This window comes from Meleagris gallopavo, chromosome Z, assembly GCF_905368555.1.
Source record: "Meleagris gallopavo chromosome Z, MGAL_WU_HG_1.1, whole genome shotgun sequence".
Classification (NCBI taxonomy): domain Eukaryota; kingdom Metazoa; phylum Chordata; class Aves; order Galliformes; family Phasianidae; genus Meleagris; species Meleagris gallopavo.
Genome location: NC_139435.1, coordinates 1,968,226 through 1,982,818, shown reverse-complemented (window position 1 = coordinate 1,982,818; position 14,593 = coordinate 1,968,226). Strand labels below are relative to the sequence as shown.

Sequence of the window (14,593 nt, the reverse complement as noted above, 5' to 3'; positions counted from 1 at the left end):
TATAACCAGGAAAGAATTAGTACAACATTGACCACAGCTAAGAGTGGAACTGTAGAGGAGAGAATGAAGAGAGTCATTGCTCCAAAGGTATGAAAGAAGGTTGTGCTCCTGGTTTAGATAGGCAGACAGACAGACAGATAGATAAATAAAAGCAGGAACAGGAGCCAATGAGCACCTGTAAAAATAATCTTGCAGGAAGCACAAAGGGTGAAAGATGCATTGTTTAAGAGCTGTATTTTCTAAATGGAGTGGAGGTCTTGTAGAGTACAAGAAGCTCACAGCAAGCACCAACGGTTTCTGTTGTTGTTTTTTTTTTTTTACCAGGGAGTCTGTTGATCTGGAAAGTATCCAACATTTACAAAAGATTTGTTTTCCTGCACAGACTGGCATAAATTCAAATGCGGGGAAAAAAAAAAAAAAAGAGTAAATTACATTGATAGGATCGTGGGTGTGCACCAGCCATGCAAAATAGTTCTAAAATCACATATGTGAGTGTTGGAAATAACTAAATAATTTTCCAGGACAATATCTCTGATAAAGCAAATTTTATTCGCAATTGCAATGGTGGGCCTCCTGCAAGCAGGAGCACGCACAGAAAACAGTGCTATATCTTTTATCCCCTATTACCCAATGTTTATTCTTTCTCCCCTGGTTCCTCACTGGCTGAGTACTGCAGGTTCACACTCTTCTGCGACGCTTCACTAATCATACAAATACCAAGTAAACACAAATCCTTGCCACCCAAACACAAATATCTTAATTGGTTAATTGCCTTCTAACTATTGCTTTCTTAACAAACATCTGGTCATAACTTTCAGATTACTGCTTTACAACATAAACACAAACCTGACCTCTTAATTGTTTAATTACCCTCCTTTACCCTCCTTAATTACCCTTTGCGTTTGTGCACTTTACCCTCGGTCACTGTTCTGGTCATCGTCTGTCCTTGCATAGAGATAAGCTTGGAAGGAGAATAGAGAGGAGTATCTTGGGGCTTGCCTATGGCACCCTAATATTCACATAGAGTGGGACAGTTCTGCTTTGTGTAAAGGCCCAGGCTCCTTGAAAGCTTGTTAAATGTATTTCACTTTCTCTGGCCTAAGAAACAATCTTGGAATACGTTTTCTAGTTCAGAATACTATACTTACACTGTTTAAAATATTTAAAATCTATCGCAACTTTGTGAGAAAGAATTTGTCTCATAGCTCAGTAATGATGTTTCTAAAATATGTTACTAATATGTATATGGTGTTTCTACTTTTCACATCAGCTACTCCTAAGGACAAGTTACAGCATACAAACACATTATGTTCTGCTTCTTTAGATCAATAGTCCTCCTCAATATCCAATGCAGAAACAATTTTTCATTCCCACGTGTGTATGCAAGCACAAGAAAAGCCTGTTTTGTAACCAGCAGATCTTCAGATAGCAGAGAAATGCACGAAGAGCAGAATCTGTCTGCCTAAGGCATTCCATACCAGCATTCCCCAGTTCTGCAGAGCAAGGTAACAGTTTCTCTCACTGCTGTTTCACAGTGAGGTGGGGGTAAGGGATCTGTTCCGTGTCAGCTTCACAGCTCACGCAAGGTTAGGGGCACAAAGGTGATAAAGGGCCTGGAACATCTCCCCTGTGAGAAAAGGCTGGGTGAGCTGGCTCTGTTTAGCCTTGAGAAAGTTTTCCCTTGCTACAGCATCACTCTGAGTAATACGGGACAACTAATCACTGAACCACAGAACGGTTTGAATGGGAAGGGACCCTTAAAGGCCATCAGGTCCCACTCCCTGCAGTGCACAGGGACACCCACAGCTCCAGCAGTGCTCAGAGCCCATCCAGCCTGACCTCGGCTATCTGCAGGGATGGGGCACCACCTCTCTGTGCAGCCTGTGCCAGGGCCTCAACGCCCTCTGGGTAAAGAATTTCTTCCTGATATCTGACCTAAATTTCCCCCTTTTTGGTTTAAAGCCACTCCCCCTGGCCCGATCGCTATCGGCTGTGCGAGCGCAGGGCTCCACCTAACGGCCCGCCGGAGCTGTGAGAGGACGAGCGAGCGGGTCGGCTGGAACGGCACAGAGCGCTCCGCAGCTCGCAGCCACGGGCCTATTGGTTAAACCGGACGCATTCAGCCCCGCCCCGCGCCCCGCGGGACCGCCGTCGCCTCAGACACAGCGAGCAGAAGGGACCGTGCTCGCGTCCGTGCCCATGCCCGCCGCCATGGTGCGTTTCTGCTTCCCGACCCCCCCACACCTACCGCAGCGCTGAGGCGGCGCGGTCCTTCCCGCGCTCGAGCTGAGGGCGGGGGAGCGGCCGCCATCTTGGAAGCGGCATGGCGTTGTCCGAGCCTCCGTTCTCCCGCAGCGCCGGGGCTGGGCGAGCAGCTGGAGGCGGTGCTGAGTGGAAACGGCGGGCTCGGGAAGCTCTGAGAGGATTTTGTTTTATCCTCTGAGCTGTGCTGTTATAACCGAGGTGCGTGGTTGCTGGGAGGGGGGTGCTGCTGTGTTCAGCACTTCCTGTGGGGAAATCAGTCCGTTGGAAAAAGGTGTGTTTCTGTTATTTTTCCCCTGGCTCTTAGAAGCTGCCCATCATAATCATAAACACAGGAGCAAAATGCATTGCTTAGAGGGCTGGGAGAAGGCTGCATGTGTGTGTGAATCATAGAATCTTTGAGTTGAATGGGACCTCTGACGGCCTTCTAGTCCAGCTGCCCTGCAGTGCACAGGGACACCACAGCTCCTTCAGGTTGCCCAGAGCCTGATCCAGCCTGGCCTTGAAAGTCTCCAGGAATGGGGCATCAACCACATCACTGGGCAACCTGTGCCAGTGCCTCACCACCCTCACTGTAAAATATTTGTCCTTATATCCAACCTAATCTCTTTAAGCTTTCCTCGTGGAAATTCTCTGTTTCTGGAAGGGAAGATAGTATACTTCCTTACTGAAACATCAGTAATTCAGATGCTTAGTGCTCTCTTATGTGCAAGTATCCTTCCACTATGACTAGAAGTAAAATTTCCTGCTTTCCCAAGAACAGCCTGCCCGAATGAGCAGGTTACAAACCGATGTTGGTAAATCTGGTTCAGTTTCTTACTGCAGTCACACACCCTGATTAGTTTGGCTTTGGAGGAGACAGAGGATAAAAGAGTTGTTAAGGTGTCTGTCTAGTAGTAGAATGCTGTTGTGAAAGAAATGTTTCTAAGTATGATGAAAGAAGCAGTGCCATCACTGATATTAGAATAAACAACCCCAGAACAATGCAGATCTCAGAATGGAGATGTGTGCATCTTTTGTTACAACTCAGTCGTAAAAGACAGAATGAATGAGCCCGTGAGTTACATGGAATGCAAAACGTGTCCTACAAGACACTGCAGACCGATCCTTGTGAATAACAAACCTCAATTTCTCTGTGCAAGTGTGAAATCATATCACTGATTTTTGTTGTGACCTCGTTACGTGTTCACAACTGTATGTGTGCTGGCTGTATTTCTCAGTGTAAGAGCTGGTGCGTTAGAGATTCTGAAATAAGGTTGATGGTTGGGCTGGAAGATCTTTTTCCAATCTTAATGATTCTCTGATTTTCTGCTTTAAAAGAAAATAAGTGTTCCTGTCTGATCTTTACAATAAATTTTGGAAATACCACTAAGGTCCAATGTGGAACACTGTGAGAAAGTGGCAGTGAAGCGTTGAGGGGCATTGCTGAGTGATAGGGCTCAGTCAGGTCAGTGGCTGGACTTGGTGATCTTGAAGGTGTTTTTCAACTTCACTGATCCTATGATTTTGTATATGTGTTTGTTATTTTTTCTTCTAGCAAGCCTGTCCTATTATTTTAATAGCAGCCATTGTAGTGACATGTTTCACCTGCTCTGAATGTCTTTTTTTATTCCAGTGAATCCGAATTTACCAGCTTGTTCCTGTGATAAGCAGATACACGTACATCTTTGTATTTCTTGATGATTAATTAATGCTTTTGGAACCTCTCTCTTTTTATTCTTTTGAGCATTTGATAACGTTCTGCTGAAACAGTGCAGTTACCTCTGTTAGCTTCAGTGCATATTTTGTTTTTCTTTGCATATAGAAAATGTATTTCTGAGCTGAAGCTGCATCATGTGTCATTACTGTGAACTGCTGTAAGAAGCGCCCTGCAAAGAGGAAGCCCGGAGATGTTAGTGAGCACCAGGGATGAGCTGCAGTGTGGGTTATGCAGATTGCTGCAGCCAGCATGGGAAGGGCTGTTGTCTGTCTGTGATGGCAAAAGCGATGTTCTGCTTGAAGCAAAACAGTGATGTTTCTCTCGGCTGTACATAATGCTTCCTTCTCCTTCATTTTCGCTCCCCATTGTTGACAGAAGCTCCTCATGCGGTAGTCATAGAAAGATAATTTCAATATGGTTGCTCTATAGTGAAAAGATACAAAGCCCTGTCCCAGCTCTGTAATGAAAAAGTCTTAAATTAAAATGATTATTGATTTTTAATCTGGCTTTGTGTTTTTAGTTGTCTTTGCAACAAAAGTTGGTGTGATGCCAGTGTCTCTTTCCATTGCAGAGCAGTGTAAATAGTAAATTCTGCTTTGGCATTTGGATAAATGAAGTGGTAAATAAAATGTTTGGAAATGGGTTGTGCTTATTTACTAGAACACATTCCTGGAGTTTCTCTGGAAAGGCCTAGCAAGAAATGAATATTAATGCTGGAATTGAGTACTTCATCTTTTGTAATATAATTTATTTTATTAACAAGTTAATTAGAAGAAAGAATGGATTACCTAGCTGTATTAGCAAGAGCAACTTGCTGTGATAGGGCAAAGTGAATGCAAAGTCAGCCAGCAGTGTTATGCTCTTAAATATACTAACTGTAACAAAGGTGTGTGGGCTGTCAGCATTATCTTCATCTAAACTATTGATGTTACTAACGACCACTTAGGGACAGTATTGCTAATTATTTTCCTCTTTTTTTTTTTTTTTGGAAAATAAATGTTGCAGCAGGAGTTGAGAAGGCAAAAGTGCATTGTCCTGAAGTTCATTCTAGAAGCGAACACAGTTATATTTATCTAGGACATAGTGAGTAAAGCAATGAAGAATGGTGGCATAATCCCAATAAAACTGAGTGACATATCATGATGGCAGTAGGAAATTAATCTCATAAAATATTTTTCAATGTCTTTCAGTAAGAACCTCACTCAGTAAAGACATCTGGGTCAGATTCTGTTTCTATCTCACTGATTCAGACAATCCTGGCTCCTTGTTAGCGTTTGCTTTACTGAGAATGGCCTATGAGTGCCTTCTAAATTCAAAGCATTAATCGCAGATGAATTAATCAGGTAAAGAAAATGATCAGTTGGAACAAGTTTGTGGTGTTGTATTGCTATTTAATGATTTCATCAATGACCTAGGAAAAAAAAAAAAAGTATAACTCCTAGTAAAACTTGTAGATTTTTTTCAAGAGAATTTGATACTGACTTTAATAATAATTAATCTCTGCAGTCCTAATTAGTTGGTAAATTAAATGGTTATCCAAATCAGTTTGCAGCCAAATGCACTGAAAGTAAGAATCCAACTTGGACCTTAATTCTTCAGTGTGTGGAAGCTGCTGGGAAGGAAAGGTCTGGTATTTGCCAGAGCAAGGTGAGTGATTTTGCACAGTTCTTTGCAATGAAGCTTCGTCCATGCTGAAAACTTCACAGTTGTAATGGCCTTGCTTGATTCCTGGTTAACATCCCTGATCCTAGTGCCAGGGATGCAGCAAAGATATATGTGCAGAGGGTATGGTCTGGAGATGGAGCTTTAGTCTCCAGCTCCGGGTGTTCAGATCAATCGTTCAGACCCAAACTCTGTTGGAAACATCTGCTGGTGCAGTGATAGAAATGCATGTTTCTTTCTTTCTTTGTTAGCTGCAACTTAAGCACAAATGTGCAACGTTTTTTTAACTGTTCTGGTGTTTTTCTCCATTCGAGCAAGTGATGTGGTCTGTGATTTTGGTGTGTGTTTAATATTCCCCATCATTTTTCCTCCCACTTCTGCTCTTTTCTTGCACTGAAAGGATTTGCAGAAATAACCACCTGGACTGCTTTCCTGTGACCTTAAACTCAGATTGGCCACTGCAGTAAAAGACAATAAAAAGTCCTTTTATAAATATATCAATGGCAAAAGAAGAACCAAGGATATTTCTCATCCTATACTTGATGCAGCAGGGAATGTGGCCACTGAGGACAAGGAGAAGGCTGAGGTCCTCAATGCCTTCTTTACAACTGCCTTTAATGGCCAGACCAGTCATCCACTGGGCATTTTATGCCCTGACATGGAAGTCTGGGACCCTACTCAGAATATACCCCCGGCGATTCAGGTGGAGACAGTCAGAGCTTCTCCTCCATCCGGACTGTCACAAATGTATGGGACCAGATGGGCTTCATCCTAGGGTATTGAGGGAGCTGGCGGGGGTGATTGCTGAGCCCCTCTTGGCCATCTATCAGCGCTTCTGGTTAGCTGGAGAGGTCCTAGAGGATTGGAGGCTTTCTGATGTGACTCCCATCTTCAAGAAGGGCCGTAAGGAGGATCCAAGGAACTATAGGCGTGTTAGCCTGACCTCGATTCTGGGGAAATGGAGCAAATCGTTTCGGGTGAGATCGCACGGCACATGCGTGATGTCCAGGGCATCAGGCCCAGCCAGCACGGGTTCATGAAGGGCAGGTCGTGCTTGACCAACCTCATCTCCTTCTATGACTGGGTGACTAGTCTGGTAGATGAGGGAAAGGCTGTTAATGTGGTCTACCTAGACTTCAGCAAAGCCTTTGACACGGTCTCTCACAGGCTTCTGCTGGGGAAACTGGCTGCCCGTGGTCTGGACAGGTATACACTTCTTTGGATAAGGAACTGGCTAGAGGGCCGTGCCCAACGGGTAGTGGTTAATGGAGTTAAGTCCAGCTGGTGACCTGTTACAAGTGGTGTCCCCCAGGGTTTGGTACTGGGACTAATCTTGTTCAATATATTTATTGACGACCTAGATGAGGGGATGGAGTGCACCTTCAGTAACTTTGCAGATGACACCAAGTTGGGAGGTGGTATCGACCTGTCTGAGGGCAGGGAGGCCCTACAGAGGGATCTACATAAACTGGATTGCTGGGCTGAGATGAATGGGATGAGGTTCAACAAGGCCAAGTGTCGGGTCCTGCACTTTGGCCACAACAACCCCAAGCAGCGTTATAGGCTTGGGGATGAGTGGCTGGATGATTGTGAAGAAGAAAGAGACCTGGGAGTGCTGGCTGATGCTTGGCTGAATATGAGCCAGCAGTGTGCCCGGGTGGCCAAGAGGGCCAACGGCATCCTGGCCTGCATTAGAAATAGTGTGGCCAGCAGGAGCAGGGAGGTGATCATCCCCCTCTACTCAGCTCTGGTGAGGCTGCACCTTGAGTACAGTGTTCAGTTTTGGACCCCTCACTACAAAAAGGACATTGAGGCCCTGGAGCGTGTCCAGAGAAGGGCAATGAAACTGGTGAGGGGTCTGGAGCACAAGTCTTATGAGGAGCGGCTGAGGAAGCTGGGATTGTTTAGTCTGGAGAAGAGGAGGCTGCTTCTCCCAGGCAACGGACAGGACCTGGGGAAATGGCCACAAGTCGTATCAGCGGAGGTTTAGGTTAGACATGAAGAAAAACTTTTTCTCTCAGAGAGTGGTCAGGCACTGGAATGACTGCCCAGAGAGGTCATGGAGTCGCCGTTCCTGGCAGTGTTCAAGAGGCGTCTGGACGAGGAGCTGCGAGATACGGCTTAGTGCTTGTGGTAGCAGTGGTAGTGAGAAGACGGTTGGACTGGATGATCTTATAGGTCTTTTCCAACCTTGTGATTCTATGATATTTTGCAGTAGTACATGCTAACCCCTCTGTAACACTTAGCAGAGGTGAGCTGTTCTGCCTCCCAAGGTGAATTCTCCACTTTTGTGCAGTTTTTGTTTTGTAGTACTAAACCTGAGTCCTACCTCTCCTCTTTATCCTTAGAAAATCATGTCAAAAAAAAAAAATGAACAACTGTTAACATTACTAAGCTTAACATTGTGAACAACTTCATTTCTTCTTTAGACTGAATATAAAATCAAATGTTCTAAGTTTAAATGTCACAGACTTACTGTAAAAGGAATCTAGGGTATTGTTTTTCCTCCCCATCAGGCAAATTTCACAGTAGACCACATCTGAGCGATCACAGTCAAGAAGTCCAGCATTAGAACAAGAAAGATATATCACAATCAAGTCTATGTAAGCTTGCTTGCCTCTTTCATGTGTTATTTTCCTCTGTTTTTTAATATTACCTGTCTATGGTATGTGTAGCTGCAAAGCTGATGAGTTGTAAAGTCATTTGAAGCATGATTCTTCATGTCTGACAGTGACATCATGCTGTGACATTGAAATCTTACCATGTTTTTGTCTTCCAAGTACATCAAGGAACGTTGGCACTGTAGCAGAGCAACTATAGATGCCTAATCACTGCAAATTTTAAAATAATGAAATTATTGAAAGTAGCAAATTATTCAAGTGAATTATCTTCCCTTACAGGATAATTTCTTTGTGTATGAACTCTGACTTAGCCTTCACCAAACAGTATAGAGAAGGCTTGAGGTTTCTGATTAGCCTGACTGAATCCCCCATTAGTCTTGGTTTCTCCTTTGAAGGTCCAGCAGCTTTCCGTGTCACTGATGGTGCCCCTGTTGTGGTTGACTGTGTTTCAGGTAAGCAAGACCTTCTAATTACAAAAACCACAGTGTATTTTATTTTCTTCCTCTTTTTGGGGAAAAAAAAAGGTAATGGAAGTTTTGTGTAAGTTGTAGTGTCTCACTGAATGCAGGAAGTTCAGTTGACTACTCTGAATTCCCCATGAAGTTTCAATGTTAATTAAATAGCTCATACTTTACATCATTTCCTGCTTGGTTTCACTGTGGCACGTGTGCCGTGTTTTGGATGAGGAGATTGAGTGTGAAGCACTCCTGGAAGCTATAAAGAGATGATAGTTATTTACGTTTTTGAATATTTGGGGTTGAGCAGTTTGGGGATCTGACGTTTTCTGCTTTAGTCTGTATGTTTGTGTTAATACTAATGAATTCTTAAAATATTTGCATATTAATATCTCTTCTTCTAGTGTATTATTGAAAAGTCTGGTGGACATATGATTACTGGAGCTGGCAAGAAGTTTGTCTTAAGGATCTGGAAGAAGATCATGCTTTACTCTAATTAAGGTATTCAGCAATTTTTGAGGACTGCAGTATATGGAATATGACTAGATATTAACCTTTGAAAATATAAAATCTGTTGTTGCTGGTTTCCTTAAAGCAACTTCCTTAAAACAATTTGAAACTTTTCAAAAGAGGACAACTGTGTAAGTAGTGACAGGAATTTTTTATTATATTAATGAAAGAACTTAGAATTAGGATGTAGATTTGAAGATGCAGCCAACAGTAAAACTAACTAGAAACAATGATGGCAACCACAGATGTGCTGCTGGAAAAGTTGTTTCTCTTGGAGTTAGTAGAATATGTCTATGCAACCAAAAACACATGGAGAGGAGACCATGAAAGATAACACTTTTTTTGTTACTGACATACAATCCAAAAAAAAGACCACAGTGGGATAAAAGGGACTTAAGAATTCTGATTTTATCAGCTCAAAGTTTTTCCCCCTTGTCTCTTCCCATCTTCAGATCACTGTTTGAAGTTGACTTTTTCTGGCCCTCAACTCATTGGCCTTTCCTGCCAGCAGAGGGTGCCAAAAGAACGTGTGGCATCTGCAAATTAAGACTCCAGTGTTGAACTGCCTCTGTACCCATCATTTTGAATCAAGGTCTTCCTCTGAAGCAAGTTGGATAAAAGCCGTAACTTTTCTACTACTGAGCCATCCCCTTCTTTTCTCTTTCCTTTCCCATTATGTTTTACCACTGACTTGAGATCTGGCACTGGTGGCCAGGCTTTTTCCACAGTGAATCTCTGATCACTGCAGATTTTGCCTGAAGGTCCTTATGGTACAAATTTTTACCCATGGCTGAAAGACGTAAGTGCACAGGCTTGAAGGAGGGCATCCCACCTCCAGATAGCTTTGTGGATTAGCTGTAGTCACGTATTTCATGTGGGGGGACATGATGGAATTGCTCTGGGACCCCAAGTCTCCACCCACCACTCTTACAGGGCTTTTTACATCATGTTTTCATCCCTTCAGACAGTTCAGCAATCTCACACCTCACCTCATGATTAAGACCAGAAACAGCACCATCAGTAAGTTTTAAGCAGTTTATTCACAAGGGCTCTTGAGCCTCCCCCCACTCCTAGCTCATTTACTGTGCAATTGTGATGCAGAGAGCACCGACCAGCTGCAAGCCATTAAAAAACACTTCATGAGCAGCGTGGCTTTATTAGAAACAAATCATGCTAAAAACTGATCCTTAACAGATACAAAAAATTAACAGGTAAGGAAAGGAGAAGAAAACGGATGTAATATTAAGACCAGTGGGTATTGAGGATTGGTGTGAAAGATGATACAAAAGAGGCAATGAAAAACAGCAGTGCGGCATTAAAGATGAGAGTACAGAGCAGACAAGAGGTACAGTACATCCTGCTTCAACATTTCTTATCCATATGCTTAGTTCAAATACTGTAACAGTACCGGAAGGCAAAAAAGCACCAGACATTTGATGAAAGAAAGCATGAAACAAAATTAGGGAAAAATAAATGCTGGAAGTAGGGAAAGAGTAATCTCAAATACAGTTACTCAACAGAGAAACAACACTTGGAAAAGTTCCTATGTCAACATATACAGACAATACCATTATTCCAGCAGTACGGAAATGATTTTCCTGGTCTGTAACCTCTTCCACATGCAGCACTGCCTGCGTTATCCCCAGAAACGTGCAGGGCTATGCCCCACACGCTGAACAAGGCAGCACAGCAGAAGAGGAGGTTATTTCCATCTGATAACGTGGCCTTCTGGTCATGGCAGTTCTATGGTGGGACAAAGCATCATTCAGCCGTGAATTTATGACAGCTGCTCCAAAAGCAATGCCTCCCATTTCACGCTGTCAGCCCATGAAGTCAGAGGCAGATGATGGTATGGCAAGTAGACGCTGAACTTTCCCACCAATATTCCATTTTGTCACCATGTGACAGATGGCGGCGAAGGGGCAGTCCAACAGAATGGCATCTGACATGGAAATGTTTATGAAGCAAAGGTGTGGAACTGAATTCTTACATGTTAAAAAAAAAGAAGACACTCACTGATGTTCATTTATGAGCAACGGCATACAGGCACTCATTCATCACTGGTGAAAATACAGAGCTAACTAACAGTAGTGACTGCTGAAAAAGTGTTTTGTAGCTGAGACCATGCTCTATTCAAATTGCGTTACTGTGTCTTCATATCTGTTATCATTTCCATGGAAATAAATAGGAAGCATTGCTTTCAGAGCGACCTCTGTAGTTCAAGTCAAGAGGGAGCAGTATGCAGCTACAGCTGTTTTGCTCCAAGAAAAAATGCTTACACCATGGCAAGCCAGACTGCAGTATGCCCAAGCAGAATGCGGCTAATGCCAAAGTGGCAAAGGTGTGGATATGGCATCCCATAAAACAATTCTGCACTGGAGAAATGAGCAATGTGCTCTCTCCTTAAAAGTGTCATAGGAAACGGGCACCTCACTGGCGCATTAAGGGCAGAACTGGTGATGGCAAAGAAAGACACCAGGTGCTTTAAAGCAAGGAAGAACTTTGTCATCTCTTACAGTTATCAAATCAGAAACTCAGCTATGTCCCAACTGTGCATAGTTTGGGGTTTTGGTGGTGGGAGAAGCATCCCACTCTAATATGGCAGCACAGAGAGGTTGTACAATGCAAAGTTTGCATAGATAGCTTGCCCATCCCCAGCTCAAAAAACATTAAGAAGTCACAGTTAGGAGTGTTAAGTTTGTGAAGAATGTGAAATCTAAAAAAAAAAAACTCCACTTAGAGCCCCTTCCCATCCATCCCAGGCAAGGGGAAAGTGGGGATCACAAAACATAAAAGTGAAGTCATGGCTATTTCACAAAGCTTCATTGTCTTAAGTTTATTACCGGCCCCAGTGAAAATATTAAAAATTCACCATCTACCTTTGCACCATTTTCTAGGTTGTTGTTTTTTTAGAGTGGTTAAGTGCCTTTTTTATTAAAAAAAAAAAAAGTTTGTTTTTACATTATTGCTGTTTTACAACAAATCATAGAATCACAGGGGTTGGAAGGGACCTTGAGATCAGTTACTCCAACCCCCTGCTAAATCAGTTCCCTACAGAAGGTCAAGCAGGAAAGTATCCAGGCAGGCCTTGAGTATCTCTAGAGAAGGAGACTCCACCACCTCTCTGGGCTGCCTGTGCTCTGTCATCCTCAAAATTAAACATTTGTTGTATCCATCCAACAACAACATGTCAGTTTCCCCAGAACAATGCAGAAGCATAAAATGCATGTTCTGAAGGGGCCTCTCCTATACCAATTATTTAATAAGCAAGAAAAAAAAGTTCTATCACTTCTGTCCCTAACATAAATGAATTAACTTCACTTTCCAGAAGGCAGATCCTTTCAATAAATATCAGAGTAACTTCGGAGATGCTGAAGTTCCAGAGATACAAGTAGCTGCTGTGTGCAATTTCTCCTGGAGTTCCAATGCTGCCTCTTGTTTCAGTCCAGTGAGATGATGTCAGGAGCGCTGCCGCTGCTGCTGGTTATAACTCCTGTCTCACTCCTGTTGGAAGAGCTAACGTGTGTGCTGCTCTCGTGGTGACTGGTCGATGTGATGATGCTGCCAGGCGTGCTGCTTGTTAAGGTTGAGGTGAGACTATCCAAAAACATAGGAGGACAGTACTGCTTGAAACAAACAATGAAAAATGAAGAGACTAACTGCACAAGGGAAATGTATGCTCTAAAGATACATCTTCCCTACAACAAGCACAACACAAGTGACTAGCAGGACCTCACTAGTGCATGCAGAGCAAGAACGAGAGTTCTTCCTTCCTCCCCCTAACCAGTCTGTGCCTCTACTGGCACATTAGGAAACACTATCATGACCACTATCAGGACCTCCCAGCACAGTGTCCAAATGGAAACCTGTAATGAACAGTGTCCCTCAAGGGTCCACACTGGAATTGGTACTACTGGGATCAGTACTACTTGTACCTTAATGACAAAGATAATGGCACCAAGCTGAGTGGTGCAGGTGACGCAGCCAAAGGAGAGGATACCATCCAGAGGGACCTAAACAGGCTGTGAACTGAATCAGGTTCAGCAAGGCCAAGTGCAGTGCGTTGCTCCCCAATTACAGAAATTCTGAGCACAAAATACAAGGTACAGGTAGAGAATGGATTGAGAGCAACCCTGCAGAGAAGGGCTTGGAGCACTGTCAGATGAAAAGCAGTGTGCACCTGCAGCCCAGAAAAGCCAATCATCCTGGACTGCAACAAAAGGAGGCCAGCAGGTCAAGGGAGATGATTGTCATTTTCTACTCTGCTCTCCTGAGAACTCCAGGTTGAGTACTACCTTAGTTAGGGAGACAGTGTTTCCCTCTTGAAGGCTATCAACTGTCTGTGTAAGAATCTAATTATAATCCAGAGATTTATATAACAAAAGTAGAAGCACCAGCTAGTTACTTTCGACCTGCAAAACTTCCACGTATAGCAAGGCCAATGGATTTCATGTGTTACACTGAAGGACTTGTAAAAACGTTCAATAAATGTGCCTAAACCAGTGACAATTTAGTCTTTACAACTCAATCTACAATTGTTATCAAAACCACTCGCATTGAAATCTTTACAGATACACAGTATAAACTAAAAGCATGAAAGACATAACAGCTGTATTCATGTCAGCACTGTGCAAGTACCTGGTATAGTAAGGCAAAGCAAGCTACCAATAATTTGCTGTGCATAGATTTAGAAATTTAGATAGATTTAAATTAATTTAGAAATTAAACAGAATCCTCTTTTAATACATTTTTTCCTCATTGCCACCTGTTGGTAAAATGTGTTTTCCTGGTCTGTGGTTAGATCTAAGCAAGTGGACTGCAAATATGATGTGAATGACAACATCCTGACCGTTACTGAAGCAGTGTTTCATAGAAAACACACTTGGAAGTTAAGCCCTTGGCAGTTAAGAAACATACCTGTGATTCAACTGGAATTAGTGAAAGGAAATCCAAACCTAGAAAGAAAAGAGGGATAATAAACTGACGTGTCTTCCTTCTCTTCATACACAACAAGTTTAAGGAATTTCTGCTGTTGTCGTAGAACAGATTTTTGCAATTGCTATACAGTTTCTAAATGAAGTATACCACTGTGACACCACTCTCAACGACTTCAGGCAGCAGCAAAACACGTTTTCTAGTACAAGTGGCTCTTTTAAGAATGAGGATGACAATGATGTATTATTCACTGGATATTGCAGGGTGGTTCAATGTGGTTGCTTAGATGGAGGTTGCCATTTGGAGCTGTTGTTCATAACACAAGTTTCACTGCATATTGTACCTGACTTGGCCAAACTGGGACATGAAGAGTGTCATCACATTAAGGATGCTGGAATGAAGTAAAGTCACAACATGCACAAGTCCAAAAACAAGCAGCAGGTCTCTTC

The 14,593-nt window shown here is 43.0% G+C and overlaps 2 protein-coding genes and 1 long non-coding RNA gene across 23 annotated transcripts in view; 1 reads left to right on the top strand and 2 right to left on the bottom strand.

Moving 5' to 3' along the window:
- The window catches only part of ST8SIA5 (ST8 alpha-N-acetyl-neuraminide alpha-2,8-sialyltransferase 5), a 60,949-nt gene extending 58,562 nt beyond the window's left edge, over nt 1-2,387 (bottom strand). Inside the window, exon 1 of one of the 2 annotated variants that reach the window (XM_085212688.1) lies at nt 2,249-2,387. The gene's annotated coding sequence lies outside the window, so the exon portion shown is untranslated. The remainder of the gene's footprint in view (nt 1-2,248) is intronic. The other variant, XM_085212690.1, reaches the window with a different exon arrangement.
- Nucleotides 1,942-13,718, top strand: LOC104914746 (uncharacterized). 16 transcript variants are annotated; one of them, XR_014880302.1, is made up of 6 exons: nt 1,986-2,214; nt 5,507-5,608; nt 8,140-8,226; nt 8,524-8,696; nt 9,104-9,200; nt 9,662-13,718. It is a non-coding gene; the product is annotated as an uncharacterized LOC104914746 (long non-coding RNA). The 16 variants fall into 16 exon arrangements; XR_014880307.1 differs by lacking the exon at nt 1,986-2,214 and adding an exon at nt 2,328-2,463 and having other exon boundaries at nt 8,640-8,696; XR_014880299.1 differs by lacking the exon at nt 1,986-2,214 and adding an exon at nt 2,328-2,463.
- PIAS2 (protein inhibitor of activated STAT 2) overlaps nt 10,231-14,593 on the bottom strand; it is a 25,286-nt gene continuing 20,923 nt past the window's right edge. Inside the window, exons 13-14 of one of the 5 annotated variants that reach the window (XM_085212685.1) lie at nt 14,127-14,164; nt 10,231-12,835 (exon numbers count right to left, since the gene is read on the bottom strand). In XM_085212685.1, coding sequence (XP_085068811.1) covers nt 12,650-12,835; nt 14,127-14,164 — 224 coding nt within the window. In that variant the 3' untranslated portion in view covers nt 10,231-12,649. The remainder of the gene's footprint in view (nt 12,836-14,126; nt 14,165-14,593) is intronic. The other 4 variants (XM_085212686.1, XM_085212687.1, XR_014880294.1 and 1 more) reach the window with 4 other exon arrangements.